Raw genomic sequence first — 24809 nt, 5'->3', positions numbered from 1 at the left:
TAAAATAATGTCTGATCAAGTGCTGACACAGCCAGTGTGGATGGAGGCACTGAGAATAGGAGTTGTCCCATCCAATTACTGGTAAGGGACCAAAGTTAAGCATCCTTTATGTCATGTTAAGAAACAGAATAACTCAAGTGTAGAAATTAAATAAACTATTTCGCTTGCAGAGTCTAACTGGTGTCAAGGCCACTGCTACTCACAGTTAAAATTGCCTTGTCTGGTGCTGTGGCTGTAAGCACAGGTGTTGTGGGGCAGAAGACCTCCAAGAGGCTTTACTGTTTCAGCAAGACACAAGAGACAAGAAAGACTCCATCAAGACATCTGTTTGTTTAGACTTCCATCTGGAGCTACCATTTAAGCATATTTTAAGAGATGCCCTCCCCATTAATTCATCTAAAGCATAGACTTATTGGTGTTATTTCAGAACAATACATCACTATGCAAGGGACTTATTTGACTGCCAAGCCATAGTGCATCAGCAACCACTTTTGTGCTCATAAAGCTTCACTGACCTGAGAACACTCCATGAGTTAGTTGCTCAAGAAAGGGTAGCCAACTGGTCTGTGATCTTGAGAGCTTACCTGTCCATATTTCTTTCTTTATACAGCTAAATATTGTAACTGCATTTTAAGCCTAAATAGTTTGGTGGTATCCCTTTAACCAGTTGGTGAACTTTACCTACCAGCTGTACTTTGTCTAACACACGGATTACATTTTAAAGTGAGTTGTGGTGTGTGCTACCCCACTGCAAAATATTTTTCCTTTGGACATTAGTTAGGATTGTATTTTATATACTTTATATATTTTTGCCTTTCTTACAATCTTTATATTCATTTCTTAACCTCTGTGTTTATGTATTTTATTGAATTTTTGAAGATTGGATTCATTTTCAGCATTTGATTTGTTGCAGTGGCTTCGGGCTGGCTGCCCAACTTAACCATGGCCGCTGCACTTGGATGATGGCCTGACTGTTAATTATTTCCCTGCTGAAACTGCATTACCACAAAACAAATTTTGTTTTAATGACATTAAGCAAAGACCACAGAAACCTGCCAGGCATTAGAAATTTTTTCTTGGCAGCTGTTTTGTGCTTTTTCCTCACATCATCTAAATCAAGACTGAGATATCATTTCATATTTTACCAGTTCATGAATAAACAGGCCTTCTGTTTTCCTTGATGTTAATATAAGAACATAAGCATTGAAGTAATTATCAAATCACAGACATTATCCTGCAATCTTTATAAATTCAGTCTCCTAAAAAAGACAACATATTTAAGCACAAAAAGGTTGAATTATATATGGCTAAGGTTCACAGTGTCACCATTCTTGGTTTACAGCTATAACAGTTCTTAGTTCCTTATCTCCAGACAAGCCTTAATATGTAAAAAAGGTTAAATAAAATACTTATTACTCATCTTTAAAAATATGGCAATTTTTAGTCACAAAACCATTTCTAAACCAGTCAAGACTGGAAGGAAGGATCTTGAGGTGAAAGGGCAAACTAAGAAGAAATTATGTCTAATTAAGAATGAATAACCTATAGGTTCACTGGTAGCATAACTGAAGGGCCAACAACATGTGTGTTGGTTGCCTATATCAAGAACATGCAATTATGTTAATATCTGGTAATGTCATTGCCCTTGAAAAATTGCTTTCTTCTGTTAATTTAGGAAGAAGATCAGTTATGAAGTCATACAGCTTGGTTTTGCTGTTGGTGATGTTGTTGTGTTGCCAAGCAACAGAAAAAGCATTAATTCCTTTATATTTCCACCATTCCAAAGTCTGCTCCCTCAAAGCAGCCCCTTTCCCTTTAAGCTATACACATGTGAAAAATGAAACTATTTTTTTTTTGCAGAAGAATATTTTTAAAGAAATAACTGCAGAGGTGCTGATTTACCACTACAAATGTAAACAGAGTTGGAGACAGTAATCCATATCCTGTCCTCTGCTACATTAATCCAATTCCATTTCAGCTAAGGGCAGCCTGATGCTCATTATCTTTCAAGAAGGCAGGGCTTGCTTGCCAAATATATGCTTTTGTGGTACTTATTATGCTTCCAAATATTTCTTCATAGTTTCCTGTTGCACAGTCTCAGTGTATTTTTTTTTTAAACTTTTTCATTGCTTTGAAACCTCTTACTGCAATTTAATGATGAAGAATAAAAGAAGCAACAAGGTAATACAGTTATGGCAAATGTCTTTGACTCCTTTAAATAATTTTTGTTTTTCTTGATTACAGTCAGTGGGTTTTATAAATTAGAATTGAAAAAGGCCATCATATTAGGTCATGAAGTAAGTCTGACTTTTTGCATTCTTGTTTTATATAGGGATTTTACTACATGCTCCTGTGCATGTCTCTTTCTTTCCTTTATCTTTGCCCAAGAGGGCTTGGCTGGCAGGCTCAAATATTAATTCCACCTGGAGCAGAGACACTGTTTTGCACATTTTTGTGCAGCGCACACAACTCCGCCGCCAGGTGTGAGACTCTCCAACTATTCTGGAGTACAGCCTGGTATAAAACCTGCAGTCCCAGCCACATCCAGAGCTTCACGGTGCTTTATAAACAGAGAGTGAGGACCATAAACTTACAATCTAATCAACTAGAGCAGACAAGTGCCAAAGGGACCACAGTTCAAAGTGTGAAATAACAAAGTGAGGAGCAAGGGAGAAAGAAAGGTATTCAACAGTCATGCCAGCCAGCCCAGTCTCCTTCCACCAGGCTGCTTTGCCCAGATAAAAATGTCATGCAGAAGATTCTCGTTAGTACTTTTCTGATGTCCAAAGAAAAAATATTAATGAAAATATACCATTCAAAGCCTGAACCATCCCTCGAGTGGCTGTGTTTGTTACAAAATCACTGAGTTATCAAAATATTTCTTCCTGCTTCTCATTATTGTGTGTGTATTAGTTTGCTTCTTGGGCCCACTTTAAAATAACCATTACTGTTTATCTAATTCTTTCTATAGTTGTTGTTCTTGTCTAAATTTTGTAGCACTTTTATAACTAAAGCAGCAAGGAAATATATAAGTTTATAAACAACAGGCTGTCTTCATCCTTTCATCCAAACTGCGTCTAGAGGCTAGTCTGTGGAAAGAGCTAATGATCTAATCAGCATAAGAACATACTACAAATTGGAATTCTAATAGATAATCTCTAGATGCAGACTTATGTAATTATACAGTTGGAAAAATTGAATATTTTTATATGATTGCTTTTTCAGTTGCTGTAGCCTCCTGCAACAATCTCTTTAGCATTTAAATCCCTAGTTGCATTCATCAGAGAAGGCTTTGAATGAACATTCCTTGACAAGGTGGCCTTCAACGAGGCAGGCAGGAAGGTTGCAATGAAGAAAAAGAGTATGCTACAAACAGGTACAAATGGACTGCAAGCTATGTGATTTCTTTGTGTTTTTTGTTAACATGATTTTAGCAAGTTGTTTTCATGCAGTTCATCGGCTAATGCAATCTGTGTATGATACAGTCCCCTAGCAGTTCAGTAGACAAGCAAACTGAAATAGCAATAAGCAATGAATCAATAACTGCCTGCTGAAATTACAATAAACAACAAATTAACGACCTCTTCTTAGGGCTTCCTTGAATTTGTGGCTTCTATATCATTTTAATTTCTGCCCTACAAATGAAGCACCAATCTGCTTTCATTGCTGATAAAATCAGAATTAGGAAATATCTGGTGCAGCATTACTATATTTAGTCATACACTTATTCGTTTGTGCCATGTTAAGCACTGCTCAGTCCCAAGAGCCCTAAAAAAGAAATACAGTTAGCTGTAAAACATGAACAAAACCCACAAGTACTTGTCCCAACAATCATTACAAGTTGCATCTGATGGAAACGCCTGTATGTTGGGGGTGCTTGGAAACACATTTTAAGCCTGAGGTTTCAAATATATCTTAACAGAAATGTAAAACTAAAGCAAGTTCTTCTCTCTACTTCTTAAGCTATCCTCCTCCTCTCAGCACTTAATTTTGAGAGCCGCACAGTAATAAAAGCTCACCATTTTTACTCTAAACTCCATCAAAACAAGATCAGCTGTAGTTCTGTACATTTGCAACAGCCAGACAGAAGCATTGACACACTCCCTCTGCTCTCTGCATTGAGCCAGGAGAAGAAACCCCTTTTTTGTCTTTGGAGGTACCAGACATGCTGTATCTTCCACACACCTTTGCTGGGCTGCTTTTTGAGATTTCATCTTCAATAGCCCATCAAAACTGACACAGCATAGCAGATAAGAAATGGGCTGGTCCCACCTTTATATTTTATATACCAGTCATGACTCTTTTTGCTACTCATGAAATTGGGCAGCAAAGACATAAGACGAAATGGGCTGCTGGAATTGTCATTACGTTTTTATTCGATAGAGAATTTTTCTTGTCCATTTTCTAAACAGGTTGTGTTATTTCAAAGAATCAGAAACAAAGTCATGATCAAACCCACACATATAGAATAACTTAAATAAACATTTTTCCTTTCAAACAAGATTGAAGTAGAGGATAAATAAAATGTATTATTCTGGAAATTCTCCATGAACAGTTCATATCTAATAGTTTCTCCATTAACTATTCAGATAATCAATATTTATCACCTAAACTACTCTGGCACTGACTGGGTCTTTAGAGGAACAAGTCACCTGGAAAAAATGAGATTTCACTTGAGAATAAATTTATATAAATTAGGTTTCTTAATATTTACACATCTTTAATCCTCTGTTCCTTAGGAAGAGGTTTTTCTCCTTTCTCTCTTGGACTACAGTGAATTGGTTTTACCTGAGCAGGGCTGGAAGCTGTTAGTGCCACCACCTAGTTTAGCTAAGAAACTAAGCAGCTCTGGAAAACATTAGGGATCATCCACAGAGCCAACATTATCCTACTGAGGCTAAGCTTCTGAGAAACCCTCCTCAGAGTTGCTCTTTGCTCCTATAGAGAAAATTATTCACTTCATTCACCCCAGAGATAGCCCAGTATTAGCTTCAATTGGCTAAGTCTAGCATCTGTGTACATCCATGCACTGCTTGCACAAGGAGGGACCTTCGCTATAGTGAAAGAATTAATCTAGGTCAGCAACACAGAGGCTGTGGTGTCAATCATGTGCAGAGGCTTATCACGCACTTTCTACAGGTCCTGTTTTAGCCCAGTGGTTACAGCTGAGGTTGCCTTGGCAGCCAGGGAGCCCTCTGTACAGCACTGCACAGACCAGACGAGCAAAATGTGACTTGGAGATCTCACAGCCTGGGATAATGTAATAAGTAGCAGTCCTTCCCCACAACATAAGTAGAGTTGTTTCCTCTCTTCATGCCACATCTCTGTATAACCCCAATGTCATAAAAAAGTACAGCTGTAGCTCATGATATTTAACATTAACAAGTTAGGCAAAGAGAGAGAATTTTAGTTCAGTGCACCAGACATTAGCTTTTTGTTCAAGAAACTGAGTTGAAAAATCAGTTTCCTTCTGTTTTTTCCTCATTAATACCCGTTGTCTACAGAATTAATAGAAAATATTTAAATAATGTACACTCCACCTAAAATAACTGAGCAGCTGACAATGATCAGCCTCATCCTAACCTGAACCTTAATTCAGTTAACCTTTGTATCTGTTTTTCTGAGAATGCTTTCTCTTTCTTGTCACTGAAGTATTGCCAACTCTAACTATTTCACCTCATATCTTATTTAGTGTCTGCCCTAAAACCTCAGCTCCTGTAGGCAAGCAGTTAAAAGAAAATTTTAGTTTCCCTTTGCAGAGTTTCTAGGTCTCCTGCTTGCAGCAAAAGGCTTGAAAACATGAACTATATCAGCTTAACAAAAGAGAATAAAAACCCTCAAAGGCACTTTTTAAACAAAATTCTCACGACTTTTATGACAAGTTTATAATCTGAATAATAGAGGCAGGCATCTGACTCATGATTTCTACGTTCTTGAGGTGCAAATGTAAGGATTCCTCTCCAATTTCCCTGTCCTCTTCTGCTTTTCTACTCTTGTATTTTGCATGAGGAACGGAGATGCCCAAATTTCTGGTAGAAATCAGGTTCAGCACAATTCAGAGCTTCCTCATCTATGTAGACAGCTGGTCTCCGGGAAGCCAAAAAGTACTGCACTTTCCGCAGGCTCCATCCCATCACGTACTTCAGCCAGCCACTGACAGCAGCTGTAGACCTGCCAACGCCAGCGTTGCAATGAACGTAGACAGTGTGTCCATTCTCCAGCAGCCCGTGCAAGAGGAAGACAGCTTGTGGCAACATCTGTATTCTTCCTAAGGTTAAAAACAAGGCACGTTCATTTGCATTTGAGAAAGCTAGGTTCACGGATGAAATTGTCTGTACAGCTTGATGAACTGTAAATCATAATGGCAAACCTGACATATCTGGAATTTTTTCTTTTTTTTTCTTTTTTTTTTTTTTTTTTAATGGCCTTCTACCCTAACTTTGTTTTTTCTTGCAACATAGATTCAGATCACACAAAATCTGTAAAATTCACCAAGTCTTCTCCAAATATACATTCTGATTAACACTGGATGTGTGTGGTATATTCATTTTCAAAGGGACTGAGACAAGGCAGCAAATCACATCAGAGCACATCTTACATAGCATTTAAGTTAGTAAGCTAAATATGAAATGTTTTTAGTACTGGAGGTTTGTGAAGCTAGCTATATACTGCTGCTTTCAAAAACATTGTAATGAAAACCGTTAGGGCAATAATAAGTGAGAGAGGGAGATCAGAAGAGTATTCTCCTGTACAACTTAATAGTGTTATGATTAAATTGTGTACTACGCATATGGTTCAACAACACGGAATAGTCTTTGTCGCTCCCAAAGGGATGAATACACCTTATTTCCTGATGCCCTTCTCCCTGTTACCTCTGTTACCCTGGGAACTAAGCTGCATCAGAGCCTAACTTTTCCTCATGGCACAGATGAGGACTGACATTAAGCCCTTTCAAATCCCGGTTTTAAGGTGTCCTATTTTCCCTGATGTCCTGTTACTGATATGACAGTTCTCTATTTGTGGCAGCAGTATTTCACTCTATGGAAAGCACTTTCTTCTGCTGGTAGGAAGGTAGCAAATCATATCCTGGGCTACATTCAAAAGAAGCACGATCAGCAGGTGGAAGGAGATGATTCTTCCCCTCTACTCCACTCTTGTGAGACCCCACCTGGAGTACTGCATCCAGCTCTGGGGCTCCCAACATAAGAAAGACATGGACCTGTTGGAAAGGGTCCAGAGGAGGCCACAAAGATGATCAGAGGGCTGGAGCAGCTCTCTTATGAAGACAGGCTGAGGAAGCTGGGGTTGTTCAGCCTGGAGAAGAGAAGGCTCTCAGAAGACCTTGTAACAGCCTTCCAGTACCTAAAGGAGACCTGCAAGAAAGCTGGAGAGGGACTTTCTACAAGAGCAAGTAGTGATAGAACAAGGGGTAATGGCTTTAAACTGAAAGAGTGTAGATTTAGATTAGATATAAGGAAGAAATTCTTCACCATGAGGGTGGTGAGGCACTGGAACGGGATGCCCAGAAAAGCTGTGGATGCCCCATCCCTGGCAGTGTTCCAGGCCAGGTTGGATGGGGCTTTGAGCAACCTGGTCTAGTGGAAGGTGTCACTGCTTATGGCAGAGGTGTTGGAACTAGAGGAAATTTAAGGTCCCTTCCAACCCAAATAATTCTATGACTCTATCACATTCACTTGAAAAAACGCACACTTTCTAACCTACTGGTTGGGAACAAGATTTTGAACTGAGCATTCCAATGGAGGAATTAAAAATAATAATGATTTATGTTCCATATCAGGTGCTACAGGCATTCCAAATTAATTAAAAATAAATATATAAAAGAATCTATGGAGATTTATCAGCCTGGGATACTACAGTCACAGAAAAAATATTTGTTGGGGGAAGAGGATAGCAGACAGACACACGGCACTGTCTCTCCATTTATAACCAGCAAGGCTGGCAAGCTGTCCTGCTGTGCAAGCTTGCAGTCTTCCACCTACACGACATATTTTCATTATATAGGCTGAATTCAAGCTGAAAGAAAAACCAGCCAAGCAGTTATCAATGTGGATGGCTTTAAACTCAAATACACATATACTGCCAGACACAAAGTACTTTTTATGGCTTCTCCGCCTACAAGAAAATGCGAGTAATTTGTTAGAGACAACACATAGAGAAATTATACCTTCTGTGTTAGCTATATTTTTAAGCAAAATTTACACAGGGGAAAAAAAAAAAGCCATGAAAGTGGCAGATAAGTAACTCAAAGTGTTTGTTACTATTAATTTACTGCAAGATTGACCTAAGCATTACCTTCAGTGCTCATGTCTGGGGTTGGCATCCAGACATAGGCAAGACCTTCCTCTTTATACAGTTTAATGAGAATTTCAGGGCTCATGGGTTCCGGGTAGCGGTTGCAGCCCCAAGAATTCTGAACAATGTCCCATTCGGTCTGGAAGTTCATCACAGCCGTAACACCCAGCTCGTGCTTCAGCTTCACGGTGACGTGCTCCAGCTGCCGAGGACAACTTCCCAGCCAGATGTTTGGCAGAATTCTAGTATTGAGAAAACATCGTAGTGGGATTGATTAAAATACCTTAACAAGGAAATGGCCAACTTCCAGCTCCAAACCTGCTTAGCATCATCACACAAACACTGCTAAGAGCAGCTTCTTCATGTCATGCAGTAAGCAGCTTCTTATTTCATTACAGTTGAGTTAGTAATGTTTGATGGTGGGGATCAAGTTCCTAACCCACCACAAAGAGCCAGACACTCTGAGAAAAAACTCAGAGCATAATTACTATCACAGGTCTCCAAGGCATCCATCATTAGGCCTGCAGTAGAAGCTTACTAACATCACAGATTAGAAAACTCTGAAGATTCAAGCAATTTGCACAAAAAAGGACCTAAAAGATTCACATCTAGATCTGAATTATTCTACTAATTAGTCAAACACATAGAACTCTTCCAGCTTTGTAGCTACCTCTATAATAAGGAAACCAGACAGAACAAAAACCTCAACTTAAACTCCTCTGTGAGGAAACTCAAAAATGAATGAGTAATTTTCTTCTCATTTTTCTCTGTTCTTATGGAGTCTAGTGGGAACCAAGTACAGAATTACAATACATGTCCAGCTTCCCTTAAGGCCTGAAGAACCAGCAATTTTGCAAGAACACTAGAGAGATATGCGTAGCATGGATAAACATCTATATTCCTGGTACTTATCTAAATCAAACTTCAAGACTTCTATGGTTTTCCCACTGTTAATTATCAAAAAACTATTGTATGTCTCAAAAGATTTTGACATGAATATAAACTGAATATTAAGATGCTTGTTTTCAAATGAGGATTTTTAATCTGCATATGCAATTAAACTGATGGTATGTACAATGGATTATTTATATACAAAAATTGTCAGTGATCTACTTTAATTTTTTTGTTTGCATCAACTTTTATTTTTAACATGCAATCACATATTACACAAAATATCCCTACAGTTGAACATACAACTGTAAACATTATTAACTACAAACATTGCAAACATTATTAACTCCAAAAAAATTGAAGCCAATCTATAATAAAAGCAAGATCCTCAAAAATAAAACATCTGCCATGCATTTCTTATGGTCTTTTCCAATTTGAATCTCAGAGACAAATAAGAAAAGTTTTATGTTTATTCAGGAGCAGTTGCTCCTATAAACAGCCCTTAAATCATCATGTAGCTATTCCCATTCCACTATCACAGTAGTAAGTGATTACTAGCACTTAATTAAGACCTACAATTGACGATTATTAAATCTTGCTATGTCACTACTGAAAGATTGTCAAAAAGAAAAATTCAACTCCAGGTAGCATGTGTTGTTTCCTGTATTTTAGCTGTATCTACAGTGAGTTACATACCAGCCACACAGTCTTTGCCCTTAATAGCCCATTTTAATGAGACAGCAGACTTGATCTCAGTTTATGATAAGTGAGTCAAATTTAGACAAATATATTATATTGCTATTATATAGCAAATAAACATTTCAACCATGTTTCAACAGTGAGATTGTTTGAAGATATTTTACTTGGTTTTTCTTTCACATCCATGTTCTGGTTTAGATTGCAGTGAGAGTATTTCCTACTGCTAACAGAAAATGCATTTGTTCCTGTGCAGTGAGCAAGCTTTAACCCAAAATTTCAGAAATTAAGATTTACACCTTGAAGTTGTGTCCTTTGTCACTTTTCACACACTCCTGAACACTACCTATATGAAGAAGAGCACATATGGAAAGAAAGAAGTTCTAATACACAGGTTCTGGATTTCTTAAGCTACAAATTAAATCCCGTTTGCATGTTGAGAAATATCACTACTCAGTCAACGGTGGACTCCACGGCCACGTAAAAGAGATACAATGAAGCACTACAATTGTGTATTACCATTATGTTCAAGGCACAATCCCACACACTGGTATAGGAATGGAGCTCCTCAAAATTGCCCAAAATCCAGCATAATCAGCTCGAGCAGTCTGACCAACCAGAGGGGTTAGCAAAGGTCCACTGTAAAAACTGCTTCACTGCCTCTCTTTCCCCACACCAGCCCCACAGCAAACCCCAGCCTAACTTGAAAGAGTGATCGCTGTCAGGCTTCTGCCAGAGAAATTCGTTGAATATAAGTTAAAGTGCCCGAAGAGACGCAGATGAATGACTGCAGATGAGCAATGCGCGCAAAACTCCATAGCCAGGAAAGACAAATGGCAACATCACTAATACCGTGTGACAATATGAGGATATTCTTTCAAGAACAAGAACATTAGTAGCCTTCCTTCAAAGGCTTTCCTGGAGACTTATACATATGTAACTCTCTCAATATTTTGGGAAACATCTAATACAGTAAGTTACCTTGACAGGAGAGCAAAAGGGTGTTTTCTAGCATTTGACTGAATCAGGAGTGACTGAAGTGTTCCTGAGATAAATAAAATTCTGGGTAGCATGCTTTATAATTTTTCCCCAATGATTATTCAGCGGGTGAACATAATTGCTGTGCTATCTACAAAACCACTGGGACATACACCATTTGTTTATTTTCTTCTTATAGCCTAAAGAATCTTGTTCATGACAAGACCTCCTGTACTGCACAATAATAATTGCATTTACTGAACAATCTGATGGGTTTACCGTGTTTTTATCACTGTCTTTCCCTGTAATTAACCAAACTAGTGGTGGCATTCAGAGAATGACCAAAATAAAGTATTTAGGACAGTCAGTTCTTGTGAATTATTTTTTTTCTGATAAGGTCCTAGAGTTTAGCCTTCGAGACAATCAAGATGCAGCCTCAACCTTAGTCTTCAAGCCGCTTATTTACCCACCTCCAAATAACTGTAAAGTCTTGTCTTGCTGAACAAAGCTTAACCACCGTTTTACCAGGAAAACAGTCCATGCAGAAAACAGTACTGCAGAGTTGTCTTATCAGCCAATTTATGTAAAAGTTCTGGGATTATCCTACTACATAGTACCTATATGTCCATTTGGCTTTGTCTGCTTCACGCCTTGACTTTGTCTTATATCAGAAGGAAAGAATAAAAAAGGTCAGTGCACATGTGAGTACAGAAACTGATGGAGAGTTTAGCAGCTGTATTTTATATATTGATTTTGGATAGCTCTACTGAGGGCTTAATTACACTGAGAAGCAGGGAAACATACAAATTAAACATAAAAAGAATGTGGCAAGTTCATTTTCACATCTCTTTCCTTAATAATATGACTTTCAGTTTCCCTTTTCCAATGTGGCCTTTCTTCTTTAAGTTGCTACTGTACTTCAGTAGGTAGTTAGATTCTCGACTCAAGAGATTTTGGCAAGGGAAAGAGACCTCTTTTACCTTTCCCTCTCAACTGTCACGTAATCATGCTCGGAGCTCTCTGACAGCTGCTGTCTTCCAGCTCACATGTAGTTGTTTTCCAGCAGCAGATTAAGCGATTCCTATGTGCAGTTCAAAAAACATTTAGGGATTATGTGTGATCAATAAACCTATAATCTTTTCAGCCATTAACCCATGTTATATACTCCAAATATCACAACAGGGTTGTTTTTAAACAAAATTCCACTTAGAATTATGGTTTAATATAAATATAGGACTTTGCCACTGTACATGTTAACTCCCTGTGTTACTAAGGATAGTAAACCATGCTGGGTCCCAGAGGAAAAAGTAAATTCAGTTAGAGACACTTTGTCAATGAAGCTACCACTTAGAGTAACATGAAAAATATTTGATTAAATTCTGAGATTAAGACTTGTAGATTGTCTGGAAGACCTTTCTTCAATGCTACTTTCTGTAAAGCTACTTTCAGCCTGCCCTACACTTCAGTTCTCCATCAGTAATATGGAGCTAATATTTACCTACCTTAAGAGGACTTTTGCAAATTAAATGAACAAATTAATGTGAGAAGCTTGAATTTGTGGTAACAAGGACTAAATATTAGGCAGGTGTTTGCTCAGTTTACTGGACTTACAGAGCCCAGACTGAAGGCTGACATGTTAAAAACCTGCTTTTTGACTTGTCAGCTGGGAAAACTAGCAACGATTTATCATTACTGGGGAATAAATATGGTATACCCTGAAATCATTTGTACAGTTATTTTCCATCTACCATCACGCTTAAATTATTTTTAATGATGCAAACATACACTGTCCTTAGTTGCTTCCCCCCCAGGACCCTGCACAGCCTAGATTAAATTATACCAATTCACTACGAATGCATCTGAAACAACAAATGCATTCTGTTTAACCAAAGCAAATGCAAACAGTCTTCCTATCCTTAAGGAGAAAATAAGTCCGAGGCAAAGAAAGACTAGCATTCTGACACATTTTTAATGGTGCAGACTGTAATTTTTAGGCTGGAGGAAATGTTCCCAAAATCTGAGGCACTGTACCTTTCAATCTTAGACTGCCACGGGTAGTAAAAAAACAATCCAGCAATTTTAAGTGCAGGGATCTGGTTGACAGGGAGGGCAACCTGCCCTAGGAGAAGATACCAGGTTACTGCATCAGGTGGTCAGCTCCTCCTTCACAGCTTCTTAAGCAGCTCCTGTGTTACTTTTGTTTTTAATGGTTTAAGGCAAATGGGAGCCAAATTCAAATTTCCTTAAAATGTTGAGCTGTAAGCTGGGATGACCCAGGTACTGTTTCCAGATCTCTTCAGTCATTAGTGTACTAGTAGCTGGCATCTACATCCTCTCCTAAAATCTGTCTTCCCTTCGAAGGAGTCACAGTTCTTATAGATAAGGGTAGGATTCAAGCCTTTGGGGAACACATTTCATCAGAACATCTATCAGGTACAATATTTTAGATGTTCTTTTATCCCTACAGTTGCCAGCTTTAATCAAGAAAGAGGACTTTGCCAAACTAAGGAAAAATCCTAAGGTATTCTTCACTGGTTATTAGCAACAGAGTGATCCATCCACCACACCATTTGTTTATATTGGTAATATTTTTTACCAAGGTCCAGCATATTATTTTAAATGAAAAGTGATGGATTGATACATCCTTCAGCACCAGGCCAAGATGCAGCCTGATGTTAAAGCTTGCAATTCACTTCAGTTGTCTGCACCAGCCTTCCTTAGATCCCACTATGCATCTGCAGGCTGAGCACTAATATATACATATAACAAGACAGGGCAATTTAGCTGAAAAAACAAACAAAATAATGATTAAATCAGCTGTGTCCTCCCTTAAGGCTTTTATTTCCTAAAGGTGTAGCATGCAACTACAGCTACATGTAACCTGCAGCAAAACTTATTCTGCATTCCCAGAAGACCAACATATATAATTCAGTGACTTTACCCCCAGCATTTTGTGATGCTTGCATGCATGCGGAGCACTTTTTGCATTGATGTATTGCTATTACCCTGACACCACTATGAGCAAGCAGCCCAAGGGGCATGTAGGCTTGAAGCACAACTCAGAGATGTTTTTTGCAGCACTGTAAATATCAGAGACTGCTTCCAATTGCAGTGCATTCCTATTTCCTCCCCTGATGGCACTGGAGTCAGAACTGGTTCCGAATTTTTTTTTAAGGTGGATTTTCAATGGAAAATTATGATCTGTCTGAATCAAAAGCCTGCAGTGACACTTTATACTTTTAACCGAATTTAAAGTAGTTCAAAGGCCAAATGTCTGATAAGAAATAAAGGGAGATAGCAGGATGGCAGCAAAAAACTCCCACCTCTCTCTCATTTGACACAAAAGAGATTTCCAAAAGTATTGCTTTGGGCATATTCAAAATGAGAACAGAGGAAATCCTGCCAGCTGTAGCTAAGATGCTCTTTTGTCTTTTCTCTACCCTCTACAAGGCACATCACTTTAAATGGTGATACCACTCAATTTTGATGACCCAGAACTATCATCTTGTATGTTCTCCTTCTTTTGCCACTGGCATTCTTTTAACAACATATAGCGGCTTATTCTTAGATACATGGATGTCTTCCTTTTAGTACCAAATTAGACATCTCTCTTCTGGGCCTTCCTTGTTTTTAATCCTGAACTTGAGACAATGAAAATAGTAAGAGCACTTGCTAGAAATCAGATGAGGTTCCTATATCTTTGTCAAAGCAATCTAGAGACACTACTTAGATTGCTATCTAATGTTCTGAAATGCATTTACAAACAGAGAAGGATTTTCAAATGACCAAATTCTGCTCTCCAGTGTAAGATCTGAACACTTTCAAATATTGCTTGATATATAGAAAGCACACTGATGACCATCCTCACCTTCAGAAATATTTTCCTAATATCCAATATGAATAGTGCAGTCTCAGGTCACAGCAACATCTTTTTGTCTCCATAATGGACACAAAGAAGACATTATTCCCTTCCATTCTGCAAAATGCTTTTACCTATCTGAAAATTACTAACACACACACCCACATGCGTATTCCCATATGCATGCGCGCGTGCACAGACACACACTTGCTTGTCATATATTAAAAGCATCTGATGATTCTTCTTTGTCTTTGGACTCTCCAGCTGGTCAACATCTTTCTTAAGATGTTATGCCCAGTACCATTTCTGAGAACTGAAGATTAGTTCCTTCTTGTGGTTCAAAGGCTATAACCCTCCTCATGGTTCCCTGACTGTTCTTTTACAGTCTGACATTGTTGAGCTATATTCAACATGGAATTCTGTTTTCAAGTTAAGATCTCTTACAAGAGATGAGCCTACTCAAGGAGAGAGTAAAATCTGCCCAAACCGGGATTATTTAAGATTTTATTAGTTACAACTACTACTGATATCAAATAAAACTAAACAATCATGCAGCAAAGGAGCAGATAAGATTCACAGCTGATGAATACATCTCAGTAATATATCTTGGAAAAACCTCAGCCACTCACACAAACCACTGGTTTTTAAGCTAACTACAATCAATAAGAAAGGGAAACAGTACATGCTTGGAGTGATGCTTGGTGAAAGTGTTGCTTTATAGTAAAGTCCAAGTAGTAATATTAGCCTATACAAAAAAGTGAACTGAAAATAACATAAAATGTATAGTAACATTCTAAAAATCAATGATGCCATTCTATATACTCAAACTTTGAACTTTCTATTAAAAATTCATTGTAACAAAAAACATATAGAAAAAATTAAAGCATTCAAAATACAGTAGATGCCAGCTATTTCTTCTGAAAATACTTTCATATAAGGGCAGATTAAGAATCTGGCTTTTTTAAGAGGTCATTGGAGGATTGCTTAAAGCTAAAATACTTGGGAGGGACAAATCAGCTGTCTCTATCTACATAAAAGAAATAAAGAAACTCAACTTCTGTACAGTTTCACCTATAAAGCAACTACCAAGAGATGAAAAAGAAATGGAAGATTTTTTAATTATTTTTTTTTAAATTCTTGCATCTTCCTCCAAAATACTAACACAGGCAGATATCAAAACAGAGGAGTCCCTGGTTTGATCTTGTACAAGAATTCTGGTTTCATTACATTCCCTTTAATACAGGACAGAGAGATCTCATAACAAAATGCCTCCTTACCACTGAAATAATGAAGTAGAACTGAGGGGTTACGACACTGACATTTCATTGCACATTACACAGGGCACGTGGGTAAATGGCTGTGGTCTTAATCCCTTCACCTGCTGACTTACTGATAAAGTCTCCTTGCAGAAGACAAGCTGATGGAGCCTTTGTGATGAGAGGCTTGACTTAAGCAGGATTGACAGAACACAGTCTGATGCACTCAATTGCCCAGCACGCAGATAAAGCACTACTGGCCAGAGCAGGAGAGCAAGGTTTAATGATACTATGGCCTAACTCACGGAACACCAAGATCTAATAGCTAGGCTTAATAAGATCACTCTTACCAATGAAGATGGAATAAATGGACATAACCTTAGCAGAAGTCATCAGAAAAAATAGCTGATTAATGATTAAACGATATCCTACTGAAACAACACAACTGCAGACCTGGTAAAAACTACTTATATTTTTGAACAAAAAATTGCTTTTACCTAAATACCAAATATAGAAGAAGCACAAGTCATTGCCTATAAATTTGTTCTGCTTTATCACTGAAAGAGTACAGTTTATTGTGAAGTTAAGAATTCTGCCTCAGGGCTTTAAATGAGGAGAAATAAACAGACTACAGTGTAGTTCCAAGGTGGTTTTTTTCTTCTTTTTCTTTGGCACTGTGATGAAAAGCAATTAAGCTCTGGCAAATTTTCTTCTTAGATGTAATTTGGACTACTTATCTAGCCTCTCACATGGGAGCAGACTTGGCAACTAAAAAGAAGCACCTGCTTTTATCACTTTAGAACAACACTTTGTCGGCTTAGCAATATGCAAAGTTTCTCAAACCCTTGAATTCTGAGGGTTATGCTTAATAGTATCTTGTTTATTCCATGTTCACAAATTTATGCATGAATGTGGCATCAAACTACCTCATTTGCTGCTATGCAGAGCAAATAAGCCATTAAGATTTGACCTCAAGCTGACAATGCGCTAAAATGAAAACAGGTAAGAATAATATCAAACCAACAACTGAAATATAAGGTTACCTAGACAGGCAGCTAAAAAGCAGTTCCAGTGGTACAGTGCCCTCAGGTTCTGCTGTCTTAGGCGGGGATTTCTGAAGCACCAGGTTGATGGCACAAATCTTCACACACCAATCTGCATCTACAGCAGGAGGTATAGGTTACGAGACAAGGAGCAACCATGCTACTGCCTAAGCACACCACAGCTCTCTTCCTCATCCATAATCTTCTGGTGGATTCTAACGCTGGGGAGGTTTGTAGCCTATGTCTGCTTTATGGATTGTCCTAGCTTTGAATCCAGCAGAGGTACAGGATAAGTGGGATCCACATGAGTAGAATTAAAGTCATTCATATAAGAGAAGTTTAGTCTAGATAAATCTACAAAGCTTTCTGTTTATGGCCCATTTTCCCCTTCCACAGCAATGCCAAGCATTCCCTTGCAAGGAGCATTAAGAACTTCTAATAAAGAAGAAACTCAAAAAAACTCCCATTTCATAAGGGGAGCTGCAGAGATAAAGGGCAGTTCTAATATCCTATACTCTGCAAAAGCAGGGAATGTATTTGATTAAAACACCTAAACAACTGGGAAGTAAACCACATTCCATACTGCAAAAATGACAATAATACTTGGATAAATAAGCAGTAGTGCTATGCATGAGAGTCACGAAATAATTCTTCTATTGTATTCAGTACTGGAAGATCATCACCAGAAGGAGTGGGAAGAAGGAAGAGAAACACATAGAGAGCCCAGCAGTGAGAACCAGAACAATCAGAAGAATTTTCAGAGAAATGCCTGAAAGAACCAAGGGTTAATATTAAAAGGAAATACTCGGATGTTCCAACCTCAACTACTCCGTGATTCTGTGAAAAAGGACAAGAGTTTCTAAGCATATGAGAGACAGCTATAAAGGGGTAGGGATACTAATTCATTCTCCAAGTCTGCTGCGAAGAGGACAAGAAAAAAATGAAGTTAAATTGCACTAGGAAGACTTAAGTTGAGATTAAGGAAAGCTTTTTAGTGGTAGGAATAGTGAGGTAATTGAATGGAAGAGTAACGGGCTGTAGAGTCTCATCCCTGAGATGCAATCTGATTTAAGATCAGGCTGGATAAACCTGGAGTGATTTAAATATAATAGCAACTAAGTTGGAACAAGGAAATGGACTGGATGCTTTCTGAGGTCTCTTTGAGCCTATGATCTATGATACTATAATCATAAGCTTTAATTTCCACCTCTGGCATCACTACCTATAATAATTTATCAAGATCCATCTTGAAATAATTTAGGTTCCATGTCCTCTCTGCCCTATTTGAAAGGTCATGCCAGAATTCAGACACCGTTCCTTTCATGTCAGAAGCCTTGCTCTAATTTACACTCTAAATTCATTCAGAAGCAATTAATATCTATTTGATCTTAAAGCAGGTTCAATTTCAATAATTCTTCTTCCTCCTTTGTGCTAATTCCTGAATGTCTTTTACAAATAGCAATTTATCTTATTTCTCAGTCTTCACTTAACTATCCTGCCTGTCTCAGTCACCAGAAGTAGTCAAGCTATAGTAGCACAGAATTCATTGCAAGCCTATTTATTTTGCTCCAACTCTAGTGTAATAAAAGCAACAAAGCCTGCAGAAAATGCCCTCATGCATTCCAACTTACTTCAGGTATCTCTGCTTTTCACTGTGGTTTATGTTGAAAGCTTATCTTGTGTCAGGGAACCTCTGACACAGAAATAAAAAAGATTGCTACATCTTTTTGTAACCAAATTTGCTATTCCCATTCTGCTCATGATGCGAAGAGGATGTAAAGTTCTCCTAACAAGAAACCTTGGTGATTCTTTTTGTGGGATATCTCCTGACCACAAAGTTCATGTGAAAAAGGCAACACAAAAGAGGCATTCTGTCCCCATCAACAGGGTTTGTACCATTACCTCAAGGTCAATTACTAATAAATGAGATAAACCAGCCTGATAAAGCTGAACTCTTCCATGCCAGGACTAGAACATATTCCAGTCTTGTCCCTGCTTTGGGAAATGGAAGTCCAAAAGGGATTGTAAACCATCTTTGTTCTTCTGACACAATAACAGATCAAATTTATCTAATTTTGTCTCTATGAGAAGTGTGCATGCTGCAATAAATTCAATGGAATTGCTCTCATTAAGTTTGCAGTATATTTAAACCTAGACAGGGAAAAAGAAAAAAAAACCCATATAAACTCTTATCCCTTTCATTCATTTCACTCCATTTAAAAGTTTAAAGCAAATTAATTTATATCTTAGAAATTTTTAATAATCTATTTTATCTCTGCTTTAGATACAATCTAAAATAACTTCGTCACACAAGACTTCAAGAACATGGCCAAAACCAAATTGTGGAAGATAAAATGTTATCCTCCCTGTAATCAAATGAATATCTTCTGTCATATTTCACTATGTATTTGTACTATGAAGATAAGAAAATAATCATTCATAAGTAGATCAATGCCTTATGAGGCAGGGTGTCGAGATCTAGCCTTATACAACTTAGTCAGACTTTATTTTCAAACATACCTGCAAGGTTTCTACTGATGCCTAAGGAGCACATTTCACGCAGCAGAAAGCAGGATTTGCCTTTGTAGAGAATTACTCTTCTTGCACTTTCATTTGTATAAACATTATCTGAAGCAAACAACGTGCCAATTACAAAAATACAGCCTGAGAAAAGAATCAGGTTCCAAGGCTTGTATGGAACAACCTGGAAAGGACTCCTCTGTTGGCTTGTGAGGATGAATACTTAAATGCTCCAATTATAGAATCTTGTCTCATGCAACCATGGTTGCCAATGGTTACTCCCTACATATGTCTCTGTTAGGTTGCCAACATTCCCATTTGTTTTGAATTAGAACAAATACTCGGAAACACAAGAACAACAGGCTACTAAACTAAGTCAGATCGGAACGAGCCGTGAATCTCTTGGCATTAGGAATGAGAATTTCTAACATTAATGCTTAGCAATGGGAATGATGCCACTGCTGGCACCTTTAAGTTAAAGCATCTTAACAAAATTGTCTTAAACCATTACAGAAGAACTTCAGGTTAGTGCCCAAGAAGTTTCAGGAATCGTTGGTAAAAATATCTTTTCTCTTCTTTCAGAGTTTACTTGTTAGCTTAGAAATCTGGAGTGCAAAAATAATAAAAGATAAATTCACTTTTCAAAATACAGCATTTCAGATCCAATGGAAATGCTTTCCAATGCTTCAGAAACAAGCACATATTCATGAAAATTACTTAATTGCAAAGCACAGTTTATTGCAAGGTAGCCTTGTGATCCACGTGGCAGCATATGCACACATGCAAAATGCTGGAATCCCCTCAGAACTACAACAGTCAGAGGAAGAAGCACATCCAACCCTTGTGGTATCATTCAAATACAACAGCTCTGTCTGGGCTCTGTATCAGTGTTCATTCCAGTTAAGATATTTATCCAGAATTTCTAAACCCACGTCAGTTCATTTACACTAATTTTGAAGAGGGACAGACACATTCTGTCCCCGCTAGGCTGGGGAACAATATCTTTGCAATGCTGAGAAAAACTGATTTAATGCATTCACCACAGTCAGCTACATAAATACCTAAAATAATATGTTCCCACAACAAAGTCAAAACAAAGGGACAACAGCTGCATGCTGCTATCATAATAAAATTGTGAGGAAACTTCATTTTGCCAACATACCTGGTTACTAGATTATAAACATAAAATTAATGACCCTGGTGGATGAGTTGACAACCTCAAAGGCAGAAGCTGACGCTGTAATGGAGCTGCTGAGAAGCCCCAGAAGGACCTTTTTAACTCTTCCCAGCACAAAACTGCAAAGTAGAGTGGGATCTCTTGAAGAAGTCTTGGATGTCAAAAGGGTAAAAATTATTTTACTTAACTTTCACGAATGAGCAATGCTGCATGTTTTATTGAACCCCAAGGACTGAAAGAAATTACCAAGGGTTGCCTATTTTCTTTAAACTGCCTTTTTTTTTTTTTTCAGATTTCTTTCTTTTTCTAGCAATATCATCTGCTTGGAAATTGGTATTGCAGGCATTTGAACAAATGTATTAAAGAGATCTACTGTGCTAAAGTTTATGTAGATGTGTTTACATTCTCGGCTGAAGCTTGACTTTGTAAATTTGTAAAACATTACTCATACTAGATAGCCTTATTATCTAGACTGAAAATATATTTGAGAAGCTTTTTCCACCTTTCATCTCACCAGATTGAAGCAACTCAGTATTACAGAAAGCTGAGCAATTTGGCCTTCTGCAATGAAAGTAGTAGTTAATGCTGTGTTTAGGAATGATCTGCTCACAGCAAACCCTTCAAGCTGGCAGCCAGACTGCAGAAAGAAGGAGCTCTAAAGAAATTATTTTACTGGGGAAGCTGCAAATTCTCCTTACCAGACCTTCACCTTAGGAAAGTGAAGGCACTGGATATAACTGTTAGGAACAGAATTGAAAAAGCAATCCTGGAGAAGCCAGATAAAATTTTAAAATAGTTTAAAAAGGAGGGGAAAAAAAGGTCTAGAAGCCCACCGACATATATACTAGCACCCAGCATCCAGCCCCTGAACTGAAAGACAGAGTCAGGGAGAGTCTTGCTGCTGACCCATGGCTGATGAATGGACTTTCTGCATGATGCTACTGTCCTATTCCTGCTGCTCTTCACTCAAGGAAAGAAAGCAAGCTTCTAGTTCATTATTGATTTCATCTGTATTCTACATTTTCTTGTCTCTGTATTAAAACTGAAATGCATATTTACCCTTTTTCCTCTTCTTGCATGTTTTCTATTACTAGGTTTTTACACAGCAAAGAAAAAAGACATTTCATTTAAACTCACAAACCATGTTGTCTATTGAGCTAATAAAGAGGAAATCCACATTTTTTATACCTTGGCGACACCTATGACACTTGACTCAATTTTTATCATAGTTCACAAGAGGACAGGCATTAAACCACTGAACAATAGCACGGATTATGTATCTGACTCCCTGAAATTAAATTTCCCAAAGTACAAGCATTAAAAGAGGGAACAAGAGGCTTTCAGTTCAGCCTCTTAATATGCTCCCTGGGAAGACAAACACAGTGCATTTCTTTGTTTTTTGTTTTTCTTGCAGAGAGAAAATTATATATGGGAAGATACAGCAGCAATTTGATAATCTCTATTTACTCTTGGGAAATAAAATACTTACGTTCCTGAGATAAACTTCAAAGAAACTAGAGCTACAGTCAATTTTCCTTTCTAATAAATCATTTTTTTATCCTTTATATAGGATTCTCCATATTTTTATATGGAGGAACTTTTTTATTATAAAATTATCCTGTAAATATCTAGAGCATTAAGCATGAAAACTTGCATTTATCTCTCTCAGCATTTATAAGAGGTAGAATACATAACTTACTAGCTTCAGCTTGCTGCTGTTTTAAATGAACTACCTTTTACACTTTTCCCGTTTCATTTGAGTTGAAACAACTAGGCAGTTGTTTATTTCAGATTTTCCTGATTTACAGCTTACGTGTTTCAGAAATAAAGTATACACTGAGCAAGTGAACACCAAACCAGCTGGTGGTTATAAACTATCTGATGGTCTCACCTTTAACATTTGGGGTCTGAAAACTCTCTTGCTTTAAGGCTTTTTCTCTTTAAGAGTCAGCTGCAGGCTGGCTGGGCTAACCTGCCCCAGGAGTTGTGCCTGCGAAAAACCAAGGGAAGGGTGGGTAGACTGGGTCTACACTGCAAACACAAGCACCTGCTTCTACAGTTTCACCAGTTGAAAATTACGGAGTTCTCTTATTGAAGTTCTTCTGATAATGACCCAACATCTGAATTCACTCCCTCCTGGTAAACTAAATAGCAATAAGGTTGAGTGCACAATCTCTGCTTTTGAAAAAAAAGCTTGTTATCTTTAGATAAACTATTTTAAGAAATGCCAGTGATTACAGGGCACCTAATAAATGCATGTAAAAGCTAACAGGAAATAAATATCTGCAAGATAACTGGAACATCATCTTCAGTGAAAAAGTGATGCTGCCCCTTCCCCGTAGTCCCAGCTGTGAGCTAAATTGCCCAGGATTTCACAATCTCAGTCAATTTTGTTCACAGCCAGCAGTGCGGGCAAATTGCTTTCCAATGGAGACAGAACTTTACTCTCTCGCTGACAGCCTGAATGTTAAAGAGTAAAGAGACAGGAAAAAGGGCTGAAGACTTCCAGAACAAATACGGACAAGGAACAGGGAGGCCTGGTAAAAGAAGAAAGAGAAATTAGAAGCAACAATAGTTTTTGCTCCCTAACTGTGATACCCCACATAAAATTCATATTTACTAGACTATCAACATTTGTCTGTTATATCCCACAGAGAAAAACAGAACAAAGACGTATGTTTACTCCTCAAGGTTTTCTCATTAAGGGTTCCCAGTCTTCCTTCTGATTTTTGCTCCCAGAATGATTCAGAACTGTAACTTTTTCTCAAGAAATAAGGAAATCATTGTCTGCAGTGACAAACCTATTAAAATACCTATTTTAAAGAGCAGCAGTGGTTTTAAGTAAATATTACCCATTACCACACAGCTGACAAAAGGTGTTCATCTTGTCATCAACAGCCACTCTGATTGCTGCAACTTTAATAACAAAATACTCATTCTTCAACAATCATGTCTCCAAGTAACTAGTTCTGAATCAAATTCCCTTTCCAAATGACACATATGAATGGCAGAATGATAAACAAAAATTCAGAAAAAGTCCAGATAAAACTCACAAGACTATCCAGACAGCATGCTAAACTCTCCTTTAGCTTGTTGTGTCACGTTGCCCATTTTGAGTATGATTCAGATTGTGATTAGGAGGAAAAAACAAGATGTAATGAAGGTGCCATGGAAGCCATTTCTTTCTAGTACAGATGAGTGTTGGGCATCACTTTGGGGGATTCAGAAACTTCTGAACTGTGAAAATATTCTGTGTTTCATTAGAAATAAATGGGTTTTCATCAAAAGTGAAATCCACACATCAGTGTGATGTGCTCTTATTGTGCTCTCAAGAATTATTCTAACTGTTCTAATAAATAATTTATAAAATGTTATGCTATTTAGACTATATATAGGAACTGTTCAAAGTGAATATCAAAGCTGGTGAATATTAACGATGCCTGCCATTTGAAAAATACCTGACATAAAAATATTAATAGTTCGCAAGTTTGCTAGTTCTCAGTCCTGTTTGCTGCCAAAATTACTTCCTCCCACTTACCATTCATCAGCCATTATTTCAACAGTGTAGTCCCAATGTCTAAATGATATTTCGTGTCCCTCAGCCACTGCAGTACATAACAAACCTGGCAGCAAGCTGGTCAGCAGCCAGTCATCAGATTTAACAGACCAGTCACTGCAGGTAGAAGTAGCACTGAGAATTCAAGCACTGATGACAGCTATACAAAAATTTTTAATCTAAAGGCCCTGTGATTTTTTTCTTCTGGCAAAATTTACATCACCCGTTTAAATGCCAGATTTTGCTTGTTATAATGGCTCATACAAGAAAAGCAATTAGAAACGAATAACTGAGATCCAGGAGTTCCAGGAGTTCCCATTTCAAGCTTCTTTTGAGTGCTCAGTTGACAGGTCATGGGAACAAATAGCAGCAGCTATTTGCCAACACTCAGAAAAACAAAATGTGAAAAGTTCCCTCGATCCAGTTTATCCACAGTATTACATAGGTACCACAGCTTGATACCGCACTGCTGGCACATCCTGACTGTATTCCTGTTCAAGGTACTGGGATTTGCAGTAAA

The 24809-nt window shown here is 37.9% G+C and overlaps 1 protein-coding gene across 1 annotated transcript in view; it reads right to left on the bottom strand.

Annotated features, from left to right (window-relative positions):
• Positions 1-5987: 5987 nt before the first annotated feature.
• Positions 5988-24809, bottom strand: part of EPM2A (EPM2A glucan phosphatase, laforin) — a gene marked incomplete at its 3' end in the record, with an annotated part of 41760 nt that continues 22938 nt past the window's right edge. Inside the window, exons 3-4 of the mRNA XM_080342807.1 lie at positions 8314-8555; positions 5988-6268 (exon numbers count right to left, since the gene is read on the bottom strand). Coding sequence (XP_080198933.1) covers positions 5988-6268; positions 8314-8555 — 523 coding nt within the window. The remainder of the gene's footprint in view (positions 6269-8313; positions 8556-24809) is intronic.

The sequence above is a fragment of the Nesoenas mayeri genome (genome assembly GCF_963082525.1).
Source record: "Nesoenas mayeri genome assembly, chromosome: 3".
NCBI classification, from domain to species: Eukaryota; Metazoa; Chordata; class Aves; order Columbiformes; family Columbidae; genus Nesoenas; species Nesoenas mayeri.
The sequence above is the reverse complement of the archived record's forward strand: the minus strand, read 5'-3'. Positions and strand labels throughout refer to the sequence as shown.